Source organism: Chiloscyllium punctatum, chromosome 46 (genome assembly GCF_047496795.1).
Source record: "Chiloscyllium punctatum isolate Juve2018m chromosome 46, sChiPun1.3, whole genome shotgun sequence".
In the NCBI taxonomy this organism is placed as follows: domain Eukaryota; kingdom Metazoa; phylum Chordata; class Chondrichthyes; order Orectolobiformes; family Hemiscylliidae; genus Chiloscyllium; species Chiloscyllium punctatum.
In genome coordinates, this window is record NC_092784.1 from 62,624,428 (window position 1) to 62,645,629 (window position 21,202).

Consider the following 21,202-nt stretch of genomic DNA (forward strand, 5'->3'; position numbering starts at 1 on the left):
AAAAACATTAATCTCCAGTCGGAGGCAAGGTTGTTGGGGTAGTCTGCATAGCTTTGTCAGCAGGAGCTGATGCTTAACCAGTTTTTAAAAATGTTTTGAGGATGTGACCAGGTGTGAGAGTGCAGTTGATGTAGTTGAAATGGATTTAAGGAAAACCTTTGACAAGTTCCCACATGGGACCCTGATTAAAGAAGGAAAAAACACAAAGGATCCAGGGTTAGTTGGCAAGTTGGATGTAAGTCGGTTAACAGGGAGGAAGAAAGTCTTGAGTTCTTGGAGGATATAGATGGATTTGTCAATGAGCAAATCAGTGGCAGATGGAATTTAACCCTCGTAAATGAGGTGATACACATTGGAAGAAGGAATAAGGTAAGTGAGTGCTCAATGAATGACCAGAGCCTCTGGTCCACAAATCCCTGAAGTTGGTAAGACAGGTCAATAGGCGATTTAAGAGGCATTCAGGACACTTGCCTTTAAAATCAGTGGATTAGTGGTGCTGGAAGAGCACAGCAGTTCAGGCAGCATCCAACAAGCAGCGAAATCGACGTTTCGGGCAAAAGCCCTTCATCAGGAATAAAGGCAGTGAGCCTGAAGCGTGGAGAGATAAGCTAGAGGAGGGTGGGGGTGGGGAGAGAGTAGCATAGAGTACAATGGGTGAGTGGGGGAGGAGATGAAGGTGATAGGTCAAGGAGGAGAGGGTGGAGTGGATAGGTGGAAAAGAAGATAGGCAGGTCAGACAAGTCAAGGAGACAGTAACTGAGCTGGAAGTTTGAAACTAGGATGAGGTGGGGGAAGGGGAAATGAGGAAGCTGTTGAAGTCCACATTGATGCCCTGGGGTTGAAGTGTTCTGAGGCGGAAGATGAGGCGTTCTTCCTCCAGGCGTCTGGTGGTGAGGGAGCGGCGGTGAAGGAGGCCCAGGACCTCCATGTCCTCGGCAGAGTGGGAGGGGGAGTTGAAATGTTGGGCCACGGGGCGGTTTGGTTGATTGGTGCGGGTGCACCTGGAAACCTCCAACACACTGCATCCACCTAGAACTCCGAGCTTACTTTCACAATCAGGACTCCCGCCCACCTTCCGAGGACCCCTTCGCCCACCTCCAACACACTGCATCCACCTGGACACCCCGCGCTGGCCTATTACCTGCCCTCGACCTCTTCATTTCCAACTGCTGCCGGGACATTAACCGCCTCAACCTGTCGTCCCCCCTCCCCACTCCAACCTCTCACCCTCACAACGCGCAGCCCTCCAATCCCTCTGCTCCAATCCCAACCTCACCATCAAGCCAGCGGATAAAGGGGGCGCAGTGGTAGTCTGGCGCACTGACCTCTACACCGCTAAAGCCAAACGTCAACTCGAGGAGACCTCTTCCTACTGCTCCCTCGACCATGACCCCACCCCCCATCACCAAACCATCATCTCCCAGAGCATACAGAACCTCATCACCTCAGGAGATCTCCCACCCACAGCTTCCAACCTCATAGTCCGGGAACCCCGCACTGCCCGGTTCTACCTCCTTCCCAAGATCCACAAGCCTGACCACCCTGGCCGACCCATTGTCTCAGCATGCTCCTGCCCCACTGAACTCCTCTCTACCTACCTTGACACTGTCCTATTCCCCCTAGTCCAGGAACTCCCCACATACGTTCGAGACACCACCCACGCCCTCCACCTCCTCCAAGACTTCCGTTTCCCCGGCCCCCAACGCCTTATCTTCACCATGGATATCCAATCCCTCTACACCTCCATCCGCCATGACCAGGGCCTCCAAGCCCTCTGTTTTTTCCTCTCCAGACGTCCCCAACAGTACCCTTGCACTGACACACTCATTCATTTGGCTGAACTGGTCCTCACCCTTAACAATTTCTCCTTTGAATCCTCCCACTTCCTCCAGACCAAAGGGGTAGCTATGGGCACACGTATGGGCCCCAGCTATGCCTGTCTCTTTGTTGGCTATGTAGAACAGTTGATCTTCCGTAATTACACCGGCACCACTCCCCACCTCTTCCTCCGCTATATTGCTGACTGCATTGGCGCCACCTCGTGCTCCCACGAGGAGGTTGAGCAATTCATCAACTTCACCAACACATTCCACCCTGACCTTAAATTTACCTGGACTATCTCTGACACCTCGCTCCCCTTCCTGGACCTCTCCATCTCCATTAGTGACGACCGACTTGACACTGACAGTTTTTACAAACCCACCGACTCCCATAGCTACCTGGATTACACCTCTTCCCACCCTATCTCTTGCAAAAATGCCATCCCGTATTCCCAATTTCTCTGCCTCCGCTGTATCTGCTCCCAGGAGGACCAGTTCCACCATAGGACACACCAGATGGCCTCCTTCTTTAGAGACCGCAATTTCCCTTCCCACGTGGTTAAAGATGCCCTCCAACGCATCTCGTCCACATCCCACACCTCTGTCCTCAGACCCCACCCCTCCAACCGTAACAAGGACAGAACGTCCCTGGTTCTCACCTTCCACCCTACAAACCTTCGCATCAACCAAATCATCCACCGACATTTCCGTCACCTCCAAAAAGACCCCACCACCAGGGATATATTTCCCTCCCCACCCCTTTCCGCCTTCCGCAAAGACCGTTCCCTCCGTGACTACCTGGTCAGGTCCACACCCCCCTACGACCCACCCTCCCATTCTGGCACTTTCCCCTGCCACTGCAGGAACTGTAAAACCTGTGCCCACACCTCCTCCCTCACCTCTATCCAAGGTCCTAAAGGAGCCTTCCACATCCATCAAAGTTTCACCTGCACATCCACCAATATCATTTATTGTATCCGTTGCTCCCGATGTGGTCTCCTCTACATTGGGGAGACTGGGCGCCTCATAGCAGAGCGCTTTAGAGAACATCTCCAAGACACCCGCACCAATCAACCAAACCGCCCCGTGGCCCAACATTTCAACTCCCCCTCCCACTCTGCTGAGGACATGGAGGTCCTGGGCCTACTTCACCGCCGCTCCCTCACCACCAGACGCCTGGAGGAAGAACGCCTCATCTTCCGCCTCGGAACACTTCAACCCCAGGGCATCAATGTGGAAATATCTATAAGCATTCCCATCAAACACTTAACCTTTTAAAGGTTAGGAAGGATGGTTGACTGTCACTGAGTGAAAGGTGCTGAGGGATAAAAGAAGGCTCAGTGTTTTTAGTAAGTGGTGGTAAATCTCTCCTCTGCTGGGTCACAATGGAGGGAAAGTAAAGTGACAATAAATGAGACAGAAGAAAATGTAAACTCAGCAGCTCAGTTACTGTAGAATTTATTAAGTCTTTTACAATTCCACCCCAGTTTGAAACATATTTATTATCAACAATATTTTAATTATCTGAAAAAAGTTGCTGGAAATGCATATGTTTTCTCTCTCCACAGGTGCTGTCTGACCTGCTGAATATTTCATTTTCATTTCAGCATATCTCTGGGTTTAATAGGCAGTGCCCTCAGCTCACACTAACTGGTTAACACCATAAGTAAAAGCAAAGGACTGTGCATACTTGAGATTTGAAATATAGAAAATATTGGAAAAATTCAGTATGTTTGGCAGCACCTGTGGAGAGACAGGTTAACACCGCTCTGGTTGGTGTTATGTTATTAGAGTATGTCCGATTTGGACTTTAGAGGAAGTACATGCACAAGCTCATTTAAAGCCCCTGGTGGGGATTCACAGTCCAGACAAAGGATTTCCTGTTAAATTAACAAAATCATAAACTTCAGCTCAATTCCACCCCCATCCCTAAAAGATTTGAGTTTGAGATTTTAGTGTAGTCAGAGAGAAATTTTTGGAAAGTAGTATTTGCAAAGCTTGATTTTGGAGGTTGTGTTTTCATTAAAAATTGTTAAACATTATTTAATGGTCTGAAGTGAACGTGAAAAGTGCAAATCATAGAATCCCCATTAGTAGTGAAGTAGGACATTCAGCATAATTGAGCCTACGCCGACTCTCCAAAGACCATTCCACCCAACCCTGCATTCCCCTGGCTAATCCATCTAACCTACACATCTTTAAACTGTGGGAGGAAATTGGAGTACCTGGAGAAAACCCACACAGACATGTGGAGAACATGCAAAATCCACACAGTCACCAAAGGGTGCAATCAAACCCAGTCTCTGTGCTAACCAGAGTCAAATGTCAGACATTTTGTAACATAATTAGAAAATAACCTTATCTTTGACCTTAAAAGGCCTTCAACTCTTATAGATGCTGTGTCGATCTGAATTTGTAATGCATTTCTTTTAACAATCTGTTTTAAATATATGTAGGTAAAGGGTTTAAATGAAAATTTCAGAAGTGAAAAACTTTAACGTTTGTAGTAAAACGTTTGCTGAATTACTGAGATGGACATTGAATGTAATATTATATCTCACTTTGAACTGGTCATTATAGAATCTTCATATGCTTAGACACCATTACTTACATGCCTGCATGTGTGAGATGTCGTCTTCCACAATACTGATGCTTCAGTGGTTGACATGATGCAGATTCATTTGATCATATGATGCAGGATTATCATTTCTTGCTTGTGATTCATTTTGTTGTGGGACTAGTGATGTGCAACATTTAATTACAAGGTCCGTTGTTTATCAGATGATTGAGATAATCTTATGGTTTAAAATTAACAGATTTGCCAAGATTCTAAAATGTGAATGCAGATAACCAGCAAAGTGCACATGATTCATTTTGTCCTGCTGAACTCAGTTGCAACAGGCCATGATTGCTACACTCCGAATCGGCCGATAGTCTTTGGGTGACAAAGGGCACCCTCTGAAAACGTGGTTTGATGACCAAATTTCACAGGAAGAGCACTGAGGCAGGAAGGACACACCTTGCACACAACACAGCAACTACAGGAGAAAACCACTTGAGTACTCCGAACATGCTTCCTTTTGCTTTGACGGGTAAGGCAGTACCTTACTGTACTTGCATGAGACAGTGTCCAAGGTTGGCGCTGCAGGTTGTGCACTGCACAGTTTTACTGTCGAATAAGGATTCAGCCTAGACCCTGGAGAGAAACGAGTGGAGCAGCAGGTTCGATGGATAAATGTTCCACGGATCCTGATGCAGGTGAAAGAAGGTGAAGCAACCCTGGTATACCAACAGTAGTGAGAATGTCTGCTTCCTACAGTTTTTGCTCCTTAAATCTGAATGACTATCTCCCTCCTGAAAAGCTGTTTGTTTGTCACTCTCTTTGACAGTGTTGATATTAAATTAAAACATTGTTTTGACTATACAAAATAGGGCAAAAGTGCATTCTTAACATCTGAACTGTCATGATTTGTAAGTGGCAATGCAGAATTATGACAGGAATAGCAGATAATATTTTAAAAAGTGACACCAGGACTGTGTTGAAACCTATTTGCTTTAAGAAATGCTGCCTTCAGGAAAATGAACCATGGGACAAAAAATACAATACTAAATGTACAGTTAAGTGAGTTTCAAGATAAAGGCAAGATGTGAAAATAGACAAAGTCTGTCCCCCATAACCTCCCAACCCCCAATTGTTATGGTCCCTCAATGCTCCCATGTTTTCCTCTTCTATTGAAGGGATCTGCTCTATTCTCCATGCAAGCTCAGGAGCAGCTGTCTCTGCTGTGGGCTTCATCTGGTCACAGACTACAAGAGGTTGCCCTTGGTCTGATGTGCCATTGTCACAGTCCCAGCTGGAATCTGCCTCTGAGAAACTGTTCTGCTGTACAAAACGTATGAATCTATGTTCAAACCTGTCCGGGATTGATGAACAGCCGGCATTTTGGGCAGAAACTCTTTATCAGGAATGTGGTGGGGGTAGGGAGCTGAAACATAAATAGGGGAGTGGGGTGGAACTGTGGGGCATGGTGGGGGGTGGGGAAGGTAGGTGGGAAGGCAATAAGTGAATACAGGTGGGAGGTAATTGTGATATGGCGGTGGGGAGGGTGGAGCAGAGACTCCTCTACTGCCAAATCAAAGCCATCCACCAACTGAAGTAAGAACGCCTCATCTTCTGCCTCAAGACCCTACAACCACATAGCATCAACATCAACTCTATCAGTTTCCACACCCCGACTCCCCTCACCTCATCTCAGATCCAACCTGACAAACTGTCCATATTTTTTCCCACCTATCCACTCCACCCTCCCCACTGACCTATCACAATTATCTCCCAACTGCATCTACCTATCAGCTTCCTAGCTACCTTCACCCCAGCCTCCTCCTCAATCTGCTTCCCCCCCCCCAACCCCCGCTTTATCTCTCAGGCCCCTTCTCTTTTCATATACCTGGTGAAGGGCTTATGCCTGAAACATTGACTCTTCTGCTCCTTACATGCTGCCTGACCTGCTGTGATTTTCCAGCAGCACACTTTTTGACTGATTCTTCAGCATCTGCAGTCCTCACAGTCTCTTATTTGAACTATCAGTCCAGATTGAAGGAATGAGGCTGAATGCTTTCTAACTTATTCCACACTCCCTAAACGTGACACCAGACATGCTGAAAGAGCTCTGTATCTTCCTGAAGACCATGTCATGGGTCTTGTGGAGATACTGATGTCCTGGGGATGACTGATCCTGTGCTGCTAATGCTGCTGCATCCCATACTCATGGAATATGGTACTTTCCTTGCAGCAATATCATCACTGACAGATCTAAAGTTAAGAAATTCTTTGACCAAGCACCATCATGGTGTGCATGTATGTTCTCCCTGATGCCCACACCACCGTCGACGATGCACAGAAAAGCCACATTCTCATCCAACCATGTTCCAAAGTGATTGTGAAATTTCTGACCATAATGATGAAGCGTGGCTGCATCGGAGAGTTTGAGACTATTGATGACAAGGAGTTGGGAAAATAGTGGTCAGTCTCACTGGCAGACTGAACAAAGGGGGTTTCGATGTTCCAGTCAAGGAGCTTTAAAGGTGGCAGGGGTGCTCTGCTGGGAACCTTGTTAGAACAATCTTAGCTTGGATCATGAACCATGAAGAAGCCAAAAGAAAATGTATGGGAGGAAAGAACCTAGGATTCATTCTCTAAAACTTATTTGTCTGTAATAAAACACTGAAACCAAAAAAGATAAATTATTGTCTGCACCATGGTCAGGGGCTGGCCTGCTCTCTCAGAACAATAACCGGTACCCACCCCATTCCCCTGACAGTCGCTCTGATGGTGACCCCCCATTTCCCCCGAGAGTGAATCCCCCTGATACTACAAATGCCGGAGGAAAGATCACAGAAGCACTTCACAGGAGGCTCCCAATCACTGAGGATGTCACCCAGACAGGGGACGAAATGTCTGCAACACAAATTCCCAGATCGGCGAACAGAACCACAACGGTAAAAACAATGACTGCAGATGCTGAAAACCAAATACTGGATTAGTGGTGCTGGAAGAGCATCCAACGAGCAGCGAAATCAACGTTTCGGGCAAAAGCCCTTCATCAGGAATAAAGGCAGTGAGCCTGAAGCATGGAGAGATAAGCTAGAGGAGGGTGGGGGTAGGGAGAGAGTAGCATAGAGTACAATGGGTGAGTGGGGGAGGAGATGAAGGTGATAGGGGATTGTGTGCCGGACCGGATGCCGGGGGGCGGGGATTGTGTGCCGGACCGGATGCCGGAGGGCGGGGATTGTGTGCCGGACCGGATGCCGGAGGGCGGGGATTGTGTGCCGGACCGGATGCCGGAGGGCGGGGATTGTGTGCCGGACCGGATGCCGGAGGGCGGGGATTGTGTGCCGGACCGGATGCCGGAGGGCGGGGATTGTGCGCCGGACCGGATGCCGGCTGGGGGCGGGGATTAGACGTGGTTGTTGGTGAGTCCGGTTTAGTGCGGGAGCTGGTTTGTTTTCGGTTCTCTCTGTATATGGGGGTTGGAGCGTTGTTTCTCGGGGGTTAACTAATAACTTATTGATATCGGCTTAATCGTGTCGCGATTTCCGGGATAGAGAGAACATTCAGCAATTAACCTGCCGACTGCGCGTGCGCAGTGATAAGTTACAGCAATCTACCCCCATCCCCCCACCCCCCCATATCCGTCCCCCACCCCCCCCATATCCGTCCTCCACCCCCCCCATATCCGTCCCCCATATCCGTCCCCCACCCCCCCCATATCCGTCCCCCACCCCCCCCATATCCGTCCCCCACCCCCCCCATATCCGTCCCCCGCCCCCCCCATATCCGTCCCCCGCCCCCCCCATATCCGTCCCCCACCCCCCCCATATCCGTCCCCCACCCCCCCCATATCCGTCCCCCAACCCCCCCCATATCCGTCCCCCACCCCCCCCATATCCGTCCCCCACCCCCCCCATATCCGTCCCCCACCCCCCCCATATCCGTCCCCCACCCCCCCCATATCCGTCCCCCACCCCCCCCATATCCGTCCCCCACCCCCCCCATATCCGTCCCCCATATCCGTCCCCCACCCCCCCCCATATCCGTCCCCCACCCCCCCCATATCCGTCCCCCACCCCCCCCATATCCGTCCCCCACCCACCCCCCCACCCCCCCCCACCCCCCCCACCCCCCCCATATCCATCCCCCACCTCCCCCACCTCCCCCATATCCGTCCCGTCCCCCACCTCCCCCATCTCCCCCATATCCGTCCCGTCCCCCACCCCCCCCCCTCCCCCCCACCCCCCCACCCCCCCCCCTCCCCCCCACCCCCCCACCCCCCCACCCCCCCAATATCTGTCCCCCACTCACCTCCCCCCCCATATCTGTCCCCCACTCACCTCCCCCCCATATCCGTCCCCCACTCACCTCCCCCCCCCCATATCCGTCCCCCACTCACCTCCCCCCCCCCCATATCCGTCCCCCACTCACCTCCCCCTCCCATATCCGTCCCCCACTCACCTCCCCCCCCCACTCACCTCCCCCCCCCACTCACCTCCCCCCCCCACTCACCTCCCCCCCCCACTCACCTCCCCCCCCCATATCCGTCCCCCACTCACCTCCCCCCCATATCCATCCCCCACTCACCTCCCCCCCATATCCGTCCCGTCCCCCACTCACCTCCCCCCATCTTCCCCCCATTCATCCCCCACTCACCTCTCCTCCTCAATCATCACTCCCATCCATCCCCAAATCACCTTCCCCCTCCATCCACCCCCATCACCTTCCCCCCCCATCCACCCCATCACCTTCCCCCACCCCATCCACTATATCACCTTCCCCCCCCCATCCACCCCTATCACCTTCCCCCCCCCATCCACCCCTATCACCTTCCCACCCCATCACCTTCCCCCCCATCCACCCCCATCACCTTCCCCCCCCCCCATCCACCCCTATCACCTTCCCACCCCATCACCTTCCCCCCCATCCACCCCCATCACCTTCCCCCCCATCCACCCCCATCACCTTCCCCCCCATCCACCCCCATCACCTTCCCCCCCATCCACCCCCATCACCTTCCCCCCCATCCACCCCCATCACCTTCCCCCCCATCCACCCCCATCACCTTCCCCCCCATCCACCCCCATCACCTTCCCCCCCATCCACCCCCATCACCTTCCCCCCCATCACCTTCCCCCCCATCACCTTCCCCCCCATCACCTTCCCCCCCCATCACCTTCCCCCCCATCACCTTCCCCCCCCATCACCTTCCCCCCCCATCACCTTCCCCCCCCCATCACCTTCCCCCCCCCATCACCTTCCCCCCCCATCACCTTCCCCCCCCCATCACCTTCCCCCCCCCATCACCTTCCCCCCCCCATCACCTTCCCCCCCCCATCACCTTCCCCCCCCCATCACCTTCCCCCCCCCATCACCTTCCCCCCCCATCACCTTCCCCCCCCCCATCACCTTCCCCCCCCCATCACCTTCCCCCCCTCCCCCCCATCACCTTCCCCCCCCCATCACCTTCCCCCCCCCATCACCTTCCCCCCCCTCCCCCCCATCACCTTCCCCCCCCTCCCCCCCATCACCTTCCCCCCCCTCCCCCCATCACCTTCCCCCCCCTCCCCCCATCACCTTCCCCCCCTCCCCCCCATCACCTTCCCCCCCCCCTCCCCCCCATCACCTTCCCCCCCCCCTCCCCCCCATCACCTTCCCCCCCTCCCCCCATCACCTTCCCCCCCCTCCCCCCATCACCTTCCCCCCCCTCCCCCCCATCACCTTCCCCCCCCTCCCCCCCATCACCTTCCCCCCCCTCCCCCCCATCACCTTCCCCCCCCTCCCCCCCATCACCTTCCCCCCCTCCCCCCCATCACCTTCCCCCCCCTCCCCCCCCATCACCTTCCCCCCCCTCCCCCCCATCACCTTCCCCCCCCTCCCCCCCATCACCTTCCCCCCCCTCCCCCCCATCACCTTCCCCCCCCTCCCCCCCATCACCTTCCCCCCCCCTCCTCCCCCATCACCTTCCCCCCCCCCTCCTCCCCCATCACCTTCCCCCCCATCCCCCCCCATCACCTTCCCCCCCATCACCTTCCCCCCCCCCCATCACCTTCCCCCCCCCATCACCTTCCCCCCCCCCCCATCACCTTCCCCCCCCCCCATCACCTTCCCCCCCCCCCCATCACCTTCCCCCCCCCCCATCACCTTCCCCCCCCCCATCACCTTCCCCCCCCCATCACCTTCCCCCCCCCCATCCATCCCCATCACCTTCCCTCCCCATTACTGTCACCCCATCACTTTTACCCCCATCCATCCCCAAATCACCTCCTCCAATCCACCCTGATTCCTACTCAAATCATATACCCCCACCATCTACTCCTCAGTCAGCTCCTCACCAATTTCCCCCCCCCCCCCCATCCACCATCCACCATCCACCATCCACCATCCACAATACCCTGTCTGACATCCTCCTCCTCCTTTTCTTCCACCTTCACAACATTGATAATTTACTTTTATTTACTCGTATTACAGCTTCTAAACAAGGCCCATTCAGAAGTTGAAACTCTCACCATATTGCAATTATGGCCAATTTGGTAAGTTGGACTGTTACTGGAGATGGGTTGGCCTGAGAGGCTTTAGAAAGTTTGAAAGGAATTGGCTGCCGTTGAATTCTGGAAAGATTTTGCATGTAGTGGCTTTGTCAGTCAGAAGACGAACCGCTATTCGCTTTATGTCAAAACTATCAGCAGTTTGAACTCTTCTGTTCATTCTCTACTCAATTTTCTCTTGCCTTAAGGAAGCTAATCCCAATTTCTAAAGTGTCTCTGCATTCACTCAATTCCCTCATTTTTCGAACTTTCTGCAACAATTCTAATTTCTGATAAGTCTAGCCTGAGCTCGTGTATAGACAGAGGGTATCTTGATAAATGTGCATTGACAGATGAACAGGAAGAAAACGTGTAAATCCAGGCTTACCATTGTTCAAGTGTGAGAAGTATATTGAAATTCCCTTTGACTGGGATAACACTGGATTGTCTGAGCCCCTTAATCCAAGTGTTTCTCTGATGTGAAGGTACCAGTGTTGGGACTGGGGTGGGCAAAGTTAAAAATCACATTACACCAGGTTATAGTCCAACAGATTTATTTGGAAGTACAAGCTTTCGGAGCGCCACTCCTTCATCAGGTAGCTAGTATTTCTGAATCATGTTAACCTAATTAAATGTGTCTCAACCCTGATGCTGCATTCACCACAGGGTTTAGTTTTTGCAGCAGTTACAAAACTTAAGTTTTTAAGATCAAAATCGTGTGCACCTTTTTTGAGCTGTGAACAAAGTAAACACTTTGCCATTCTATCATTCACAAAGGGAACAAGGATCCCCCTTACTAAGGGATAAATATAGCCTATTTGATTAGCAAGAGAGTAAGAACAGGACACCCAATCGGTTGGTTCTCTTGCCCCTGACAGCAATATGTTTTCTGTACATCTGTATGCTGCTAAATAATAAATATTGAGAGTGTGGGATAGAGGGAAGGCAACTGGATCAAGCCTTGTGACAATTTTTTTTAGTAGGATGTGGGCATTGCTGACAAGCCCAGTGTTTATTGTCACCCTGACCTGCCCTGGAGAGGTGGTTGTGAGCTGCTGGGTGAATGGCCTGTAGGTATACCCACAGTGCTTTTAGGGAGGGCTTTCCAGGATTCTTCCCCAGCAACAGTGAGGGAACTGAGATACTACCCCAAGGTGAGATGGTTCACAACTTGCAAGCAGTGGTTTTCCCATCTACCTGCTGCCCTTGTCCTTCTAAGTTATAGTGATTGTGAGTTTGGAAGATGCTATCCGAAGGTAATTGGTGTGTTACTGCAGTGTATCTTGTAAATTGCATCCACAGCCTTACTGTGGTGGACAGAGTGAATGCCAGTTTAAGTGGGCTGCTTTGTTTTGGATGGTTTTGATCTGTTTGTTAGAGCTTATCTGGTCAAGTGGAGAACATACTGTCACACACCTGACTTGTGCCCTGTAGGCAATGGACAGGCTTTAGGGATGACATGATCCGAGCCAATGACCTGCTCTTGAAGCTGTGGTATTGATGTTGCAAGTCCATTGAAGTTGACTCTCTTGTTAATAGTGTCCCCCAGCATGTTGACAGTGATGGATTCTGTGATGGTAACACTATTGAATGTCAATGGGAGATAGCTAGATTTAGTCTTGTTGGAGATGGCCATTGCCTGCCTCTATGTAGCACAAATGCTTTCTGCCATTTCTCAAGCCTGGATGTTGACCAGGGCTTGCTGCTTTGTGGGCAGTCTCATGACTCTGGTGACAGCTGTGCACCTAGAATCAAGCTCCAATATTCCACAAATTGTCACAAGCGTGAAATGTGACCAATGGATTCTCAACGATGATTAATGTCTGACTGTAAGATAAAATAAACTCACATTGATAGGTTTGACCAATTATATTCCCTTTTTAAGTGCAAACATTTATTCACAAGTAGTTTAGGTAAAACCGAGTGCTCTGCAGAAATATTGTGGGTGGGAAACATGAACAAAAAGTAACGTTTAGTAAATCAGGAGTCCAAAGGTGTGAGATGACTTTCTCAGAGTTGTTTTGATGTTTGCTGATTGTGCGTGCGTGTGTGTGTGAGACAGAGGGAGAGAGAGATGTTTCACTAACAGAGTCACAGAGATGTACAGCACAGAAACACACCCTTCGGCCAACTCAACCTTGCGAAATCCTAGATTAATCTAGTCCCATTTGCCACCATTTGGTCCCTATCCCTCTAAACCCTTCCTATTCATTTACCCATCCAGATGCCTTTTAAATGCTGTAATTGTACCAGCCTCCACCATCCTCTGGCAGCCTATTCCATACACGTGCCACCCTCTACATGAAAAAGTTGCCCCTCTGGTCCCTTTTAAATCTTTCTCCTCTCACCTTAAACCTATACCCTCTGGTTTTGGACTCCCCCACCTCAGAGAAAAGATCTTGTCTATTTACCTTATCCATGCCCCTCATGATTTTATAAACCTCTATAAGGTCACCCTTTCGCCTCTGAAGCTCCAGGGGAAACAGCCTTTCCCTATAGCTCAAATGTTATCAAATATCTTAAAGGTTACATGCCCTTGTGTAACTAATGACTATATACCACACAATTCAAGGTTTGATCTTTGATCTTGGAAAACTAGCTTGTTCTCTACGGCAGAGTGGTATCCAAAAGTTAGTTTTCCTGTTACTTACCAAAAGCAGTTTGACACCATCTGTGCAACACAGACTGCTTCAGTATCTGAGGACTCCTAAATGGTGCTGAGCATTGTGCATTAGCAATCATCCTCACTCTGACCTTATGATGGAGGGAAGGTTCACCTCTGGCTCATTCTTGTGCTGAGTTACAATTCACAGGCCAGTTACTATGGTGTAGCAGGTAGAGGGTTATTATTACAGTTACTGTTTGGCGTAGGTCACTGATGATCACATGGTTGTTTTTCTTTGACAGGGTTCGAGCAGCCAGGCAGTGACGGAATACACAGTCCGTGTCCCCAAGTAAGAGATTCTCTGATCATTCATGTCTGAATTAGCAGTAACTAGCAGCTAGGCCAGGACAGGGGAACAACGCGTTAATCATTCACAGGGAAATGTATGAACTCTTCCCAAATCAGGATGGGTTATTTTCTAATGAAAACAAAAGCTAAGCATTTGGGTGCTGGAGATCTGCAATAATAATCAAAAGTTGGAGAAAGTCAGCAGGTCTGGCAGCATCTGTGGAGAGAGAAAACGTAAACATTTCGAGGGCCCCCATTGACTTCACTCCATAGCTTTGTCTAAAGTGACTCTTTCTCAGAACTTCTGTGATGAGGTGAGGGCTGGGGGGTGATGGGCTGAGGGGATTTTTGAGGGTGAGCATCAGGGGTGGTCATTGGGCCTGATCTCTTATTGAACTGAACCCATTCCCTTTCCAGGAACAACACCAAGAAACACAACATCATGGCCTTCAATGCTGCCGATAAAATTGACTTCTCTACATGGACTCAGGTATAACTCTGCAGAAGGCAGAAGTCTCAGAAGGGGTGGGGGATGCCACAGGGCAAGGGATGCTTGGAAATGTTCACTATTCCAGCAGGTTTTGTGGTACTGCACTGTCCAACTTCATCCTTTTCAAGGTATCTTTGTCTAAAAGCTTTTGTGTTATTCGCATTGAGTAAATGATGGGTGGGTGAGAGGGAATCAGTGCTTGCTATCAGGACATAGTGTCTCCTGGATTATATAACTTTATACAAGAGGGCTCCAGTAAGCTGTGTGAGAGATGAAGGGAGAGGGTCCTGCACAGGATACATTGATACTGATGACTGTTAGGGTTCGTCACAAACATTACATGATTCTCCGTTTCCTCTCAGGCTAAAATGGAGCGTGACCTGAGTAACAAGAAGATTTACCAGGAGGAGGAACAGCCGATGTTTGGTGCAGGCAGTGAGTTTGGCAAAAAGCTCCGTGAGGAGTCCAGGAAGAAGAAATTTGGGATAGTTACACGTGAATTTAAACCCGAGGACCAGCCCTGGCTGCTGAGAGTGAATGGGAAAGCGGGTCGGAAGTAAGGAAAGGGAATTGCTTCATTACTGGGCAGCAGTGGGGACAACCCTCTGTGTGAACTCCTCATCTCTTTTTCCTTTGTTAAGGTTCAAAGGTCAGAGGAAAGGTGGGGTCACTGAAAATGCTTCCTACTACATCTTCACGCAGTGTCCCGATGGAGCGTTTGAAGCCTTCCCTGTTAATGCCTGGTACAACTTTATCCCTGTCGCAAAACACAAGACTCTGACAGCAGAGGAAGCCGAGGAGGAGTGGGGAAGGTAAAGCTCCTAATATTGGTTACCTTGAAGTTTAAATCTGTGCTTTTTTTGGCAGGTCATGTTACGGGTGTACAGGACTTTGGTTTGGCCACATTTAGAATACTGCATACAGTTCTGGTCACCACATTACCAACAGGGTGTGGATGCTTAGGAGGGGGTGCTGAGGATGTTGCCTGATACGGAGGCCACTAGCTATGAAGAGAGGTTGAGTAGATTAGGATTATTTTCATTAGAAAGACAGAGGTTGGGGGTGGTGGGGGGGGGGGGGGGGCGGGAAACTGATTGAGTTAGACAAAATTATGACAGGCATAGACAGGGTGGATAGCAAGAAGCTTTTTCCCAGAGTGTGGAACTCATTTACTGGGGGTCAGGAGTTCAGAGTGAGAGGGGAAATGTTTAGGGAGATATGCGTGGAAAGTTCATTACTCAGAAAGTGGTGGGAGCCTGGAGCATGTTGCCGGTAGAGGCGGGATGATAGCGTCATTTAAGATGTATGTAAACAGATACATGGGCGGCATAGTAGCTCAGTGGTTAGCACTGCTGCCTCATAGCATGAGGGTCCCAGGTTCGATTCCAGCCTCGAGTGACTGTCTGTGTGGAGTTTGCACATTCTCCCCGTGTCTGCGTGGGTTTCCTCCGGATGCTCCGGTTTCCTCCCACAGTCCAAAGATGTGCAGGTCAGGGTGGATTGGCCAGGCTAAATTGCCCATAGTGTTAGGTGCATTAGTCAGAGGGAAATGGGTCTGGGTGGGTTGCTCTTCAGAGGGTCGGTGTGGACTGGTTGGGCTGAAGGGCCTGTTTCCACACTGTAAGGAATCTAATCATGAATGGGCAGGGAGCAAAGGGATTCAGATCCTTAGAAAATAGACGCCAGGTTTAGATAAAGGATCTGGATCAGCACCGGCTTGGAGGGCCGAACGGTCTGTTCCTGTGCTGTAATGTTCTTGTTCTTTGTTCTTTTGGGCCTGGGTTGCATCATTGGCCTCTTTCAAGCTCGATAGTGTCTGAGCTATCTCTCTCAGGTCAGTTTGTTCCCAGCACTTCCCCTGGTACTATAAGGAACATCAGATATTGATGCACATCATCTACTTACTCTTGTAGTTGTTACAGCTGGAGACAGAGGAATGTGCTGATAATGAAGCCCCCACCTCACCACCAGGCGAGCTGTGTTTGTCTGAATGAATTGATTCAGTCTATACGTGAACCAGAGGGTGCCAGTGTCCTGGGGGGAGCTTTGCAATGCTCTTTGGGAGGATTTAAACTAGTTCACCAGGGGGTGGGAACCTGAATTGTAGCTTCAATGTACAGGAGGTTGAGTGTAGTGAGGTCATGAATTAGATTTCAAGGTCGTAGGAGTGTACCAGCAGGCAGGAAGGTGGTTTGAAGTGTGTCTATTTCAACACCAGGAGCATCTGGGATGAGCTGGGTGAACTTGCGGCATGGGTTGGTACCTGGGATTTCGATGTTGTGACCATTTTGGAGACATGCAACAACCATTCCTGTTCCTGCTCTATGCAAGTTCTGGACTTTAGATGTTTCAGTAAGAACAGGGAAGGTGGTAAAAGAGGGGGAGGTGTGGCATTGTTGGTCAAGGACAGTATTATGGTGGCTGAAAGGATGTTTGATGAGGACATGTCTGCTGACGTTAGAAACAGGAAAGGAGAGGTCACCCTGTTGGGAGTTTTCTACAGGCCTCTGAAAAGTTCCAGAGATGTAGAGGAAAGGATTGTAAAGATGATTCTGGACTGGAGTGAAAGCAACAAGGTAGTTGTTATAGGGGACTTTAACTTTCCAAGTATTGACTGGAAACGCTATAGTTTGAGGACCTTAGATGGGTCAGTTTTTGTCCTACGTGTGCTGAATGGTTTTCTGACACATTATGTAGACAGGCCAACAAGGGACGAGGCCACATTGGATTTGATACTCGGTAATGAACTGGGCCAGGTGTTAGATTTGGAGGTAGATAAGCACTTTGGTGATAGTGACCACAATTTGGTTATATTTACTTTAGACCCGCGAAGGGATAGATATATACTGCAGGGCAAGAGTTGTAGCTGGGGAAAGGCAATTATGATGTGATTAGGCAAGATTTAGGATGCACAGGGTGGGGAAGGAAACTGCAGGGGCTGGGCACAATAGAAATGTGGAGCTTGTTCAAGGAACAGCTGCTACATGTCCTTGATGAGTATGTACCTGCCAGACAGGGAGGAAGTGGTCAAGTGAGGGAGCCGTGATTTACTAAAGAAGTTGAATCTCATGTCAAGAGGAAGAAGGAGGTTTATGTTAAGATGAGACGTGGAGGCTCAGTTAGGGCGCTTCAGAGTTACAAGTTAGCCAGGAAGGACCGAAAGAGAGCTAAGAAGAGCCAGGAGAGGACATGAGAAGTCTTTGGCAGATAGGATCAAGGAAGACCCTAAAGCTCTCCCTTGCTATGTCAGGAATAAAAGAATCACTAGAGTAAGGTTAAGGCCAATCAAGGACAGTAGTGGGAAGTTGTGCGTGGAATCCGAGGAGAGATGAGAGGCGCTAAATAAATATTTTTCATCAGTAATCACAAGGAAAAGACAATGTTGTCGAGGAGAATACAGGCAACTAGACTAGATGGGATTGAGGTTCACAAGGAGGAGATGTTAACAACTCTGGCAAGTGTGAAAATAGATAAGTCCCCTGGGCAGAAGGGGTGATGGACTAGGCCAGGCCACTCAAAACACTGTTGAGTAGGCAGCTCAGACCATCACTTTGCAATTTGTTTCAGTAAGTACACAGTGAAAATTACCCAGAGTAAGTTAGCTAGGTTGACAACTAAATTTTAAAACAGACAAAAATGTATTCACAGAATTACACAATGTTATGCAAAGAACAGAATAAAGAACCCCAACAGAACTCAGTCTATCCAAACTAGACTTAAGCATGGGGTTCTGAATACACACAACAATCCCATGAAGCAAACTCCCTTTAAAAGCCAGTATAAATGGAACACATGCTTACAGGCTGAAGTTGAAGGGCAGAAAGAGAGAGAGAGAGAGAGAGAGTTTCCACACAGTTCACTGTTGAAATCCTCACCAGTTCAAGACTGAACTAAACTGCTCAACTAGAGAGCTGACCACTCCCCTTTCTTTATACTGGTTACTGCTAAAACATGACCACTTTGGCCTGAAGTCTCATTTGTTTACATATAAATAAAAGGCCTCTCAAACCCTTTTCATCTCTGTACCAAATCAGACTGATCAGAGCCCGGCCTGTTTTATTGCCCCCTCTGAAATAAAATCAAGGACAGAGTCTCCTTGAGCCAAGGAACAGCTTTTAGGAAAAAAAAGGGACTAGCTTTGTGAGGTAGGATTCTCTGGGAAATCAGGGAAGAGATTGCAGAGCCTATGGCTTTGATCTTTATGTCATCATTGTCTACAGGAATAGTGCCAGAAGTCTGGAGGATAGCAAATGTTGTTCCCTTGTTCAAGAAGGGGAGTAGAGACAACCCTGGTAATTATAGACCTGTGAGCCTTACTTTGGTTGTGGGTAAAGTGTTGGAAAGGATTAAAAGAGAGAGGATATATAATCATCCAGAAAGGAATAAGTTGATTAGGATAGTTAACACAGTTTTGTGACGGGTAGGTCGTGCCTCATAAACCTTATTGAGTTCTTTGAGATGGTGACCAAACAGGTTGATGAGGGTAAAGCAGTTGATGTGGTGTATATGGACTTCAGTAAAGTGTTTGATCAGGTTCCCCACGGTAGGCTATTGCAGACAATACATAGGCATGGGATTGAGAGTGATTTAGTGGTTTGGATCAGAAATTGGCTAGCTGAAAGAAGACAGATGGTGGTGTTTGATGGGAAATGTTCATCCTGGTGTTCAGTTACTAGTGGTGTACTGCAAGGATCTGTTTTGGGGCCACTTGTCATTTTTATAAATGACCTGGATGAGGGCATAGAAGGATGGGTTAGTAAATTTGCGCATGACACTAAAGTCGGTGGAATGGTGGACAGTGCAGAAGGATGTTGCAGGTTACAGAGGGACATAAGCTGCAGAGCTGGGCTGAGAGGTGCCAAATGGAGTTTAATGCGGAAAAGTGCGAGGTGAGTCACTTTGGAAGCAGTAACAGGATTACAGAGTACTGGGCTAATTGTAAGACTCTTGGTAGTGTAGATGAGCAGAGAGATCTCTGTGTCCATGTGCATAGATCCCTGATGTTGATAGGGTTATTAAGAAGGTGTACTCTGGTACCTTTTATTGGTAGAGGGATTGATTTTCAGAGCCATGAGGTCATCTTGCAGCTCTACAAAACTCTGGTGTAGTCGCACTTGGAGTATTATGTACAGTTCTGGTCACCACATTATAGAATTGTAGATGTGGAAGCTTTGGAAAGGGTGCAGAGGAGATTTACTGGGATGTTGCCTGGTATGGAGGGAAGGTCTATTGAGGAAAGGCTGAGGGACTTGAGGCTGTTTTCGTTAGAGGGAAGGTTAAGAGGTGACTTAATAGAGACGTAGAAGATGATCAGAGGATTAGGTAGGGTGGACAGGGAGAGCCTTTTTCCTTGGATGGTGATGGTCAGCACAAGGGGACATAGCTTTACGTTGAGGGGTGATGGATATAGTACAGTTGTCAGAGGTAGGTTCTTTACTCAGAGAGCAGTAGGGGTGTAGAATGCACTGCCTGCAACGGTAGTAGACTTCCCAACTTCAAAGGCATTTAAATGGTCAGTGGAAAAACATATGGATGGTAACAGAATAGTGTAGGATAGATGGGGTTCAGACTGGTTCCACAGGTCGGCACAACATCGAGGGCTGAGTGGCCTGTACTGTGCTGTAATGGTCTATGTTCTAATCACCAAAGTAGCCAATTGCTTGGCTGAGGTCATAGAGTCATAGAGATGTACAGCATGGAAACAGACCCTTCGGTCCAACCCGTCCATGCCGACCAGATATCCCAACCCAATCTAGTCCCACCTGCCGGCACCCGGCCCATATCCCTCCAAACCCTTCCTATTCGTATACCCATCCAAATGCCTCTTAAATGTTGCAATTGTACCAGCCTCCACCACATCCTCTGGCAGCTCATTCCATACACGTACCACCCTCTGTGTGAAAAGGTTGCCCCATAGCTCTCTTTTATATCTTTCCGCTCTCACCCTAAACCTATGCCCTCTAGTTCTGGGCTCCCCGACCCCAGGGAAAAGACTGCTTATTTATCCTATCCATGCCCCTCATAATTTTGTAAACCTCTATAATATCACCCCTCAGTCTCCGACACTCCAGGGAAAACAGCCCCAGCCTGTCCAGCCTCTCCCTGTAGCTCAGATCCTCCAACCCTGGCAACATCCTTGTAAATCTTTTCTGAACCTTTTCAAGTTTCACAACATCTTTCCAATAGAAAAGAGACCAGAATTGCATGCAATATTCCAACAGTGGCCTAACCAATGTCCTGTACAGCTGCAATATGACCTCCCAACTCCTGTACTCAATATTCTGACCAATAAAGGAACGCTAATACACCATAGGCCTTCTCACAAGCTCTATCCACCTGAGTGGCAACTTTCAAAGAGCTATGAACATAGACTCCAAGTTCCCTCTGCTCCTCCACCTGTCTAAGAACCCTACCATTAACCCTGTATTCCGCATTCTTATTTGTCCTTCCAAAATGGACAACCTCACACTTGACAGGGTTGAACTCCATCTGCCACTCCTCAGCCCAGCTCGGCATCATATCTAAGTCCCTTTGCAGCCGACAACAGCCCTCCTCACTATCCACAACTCCACCAATTTTCGTATCGTCTGCAAATTTACTGACCCATCCTTCAACTCCCTCTTCCAAGTCATTAATAAAAATTACAAACAGCAGAAGACCCAGAACTGATCCCTGCGGAACTCCACTTGTAACTGGGCTCCAGGCTAAATATTTACCATCTACCACCACTCTCTGACTTCGACCGGTTAGCCAGTTTTCTATCCAATTGGCCAAATTTCCCACTATCCCATGCCTCCTAACTTTCCGCAGAAGCCTACCATGGGGAACCTTATCAAATGCCTTACTAAAATCCATGTACAC

The 21,202-nt window shown here is 49.4% G+C and overlaps 1 protein-coding gene across 4 annotated transcripts in view; it reads left to right on the top strand.

Moving 5' to 3' along the window:
- Positions 1-7,206: 7,206 nt before the first annotated feature.
- Positions 7,207-21,202, top strand: part of gtf2f1 (general transcription factor IIF, polypeptide 1) — a 31,115-nt gene continuing 17,119 nt past the window's right edge. The window contains exons 1-6 of one of the 4 annotated variants that reach the window (XM_072564466.1): positions 7,207-7,319; positions 10,843-10,904; positions 13,806-13,852; positions 14,269-14,341; positions 14,704-14,897; positions 14,983-15,153. In XM_072564466.1, the coding sequence (XP_072420567.1) occupies positions 10,893-10,904; positions 13,806-13,852; positions 14,269-14,341; positions 14,704-14,897; positions 14,983-15,153 (497 nt within the window). In that variant the 5' untranslated portion in view covers positions 7,207-7,319; positions 10,843-10,892. Of the gene's footprint in view, positions 7,320-7,727; positions 7,820-10,842; positions 10,905-13,805; positions 13,853-14,268; positions 14,342-14,703; positions 14,898-14,982; positions 15,154-21,202 lie in introns of those variants that run through there. The other 3 variants (XM_072564467.1, XM_072564464.1, XM_072564465.1) reach the window with 3 other exon arrangements.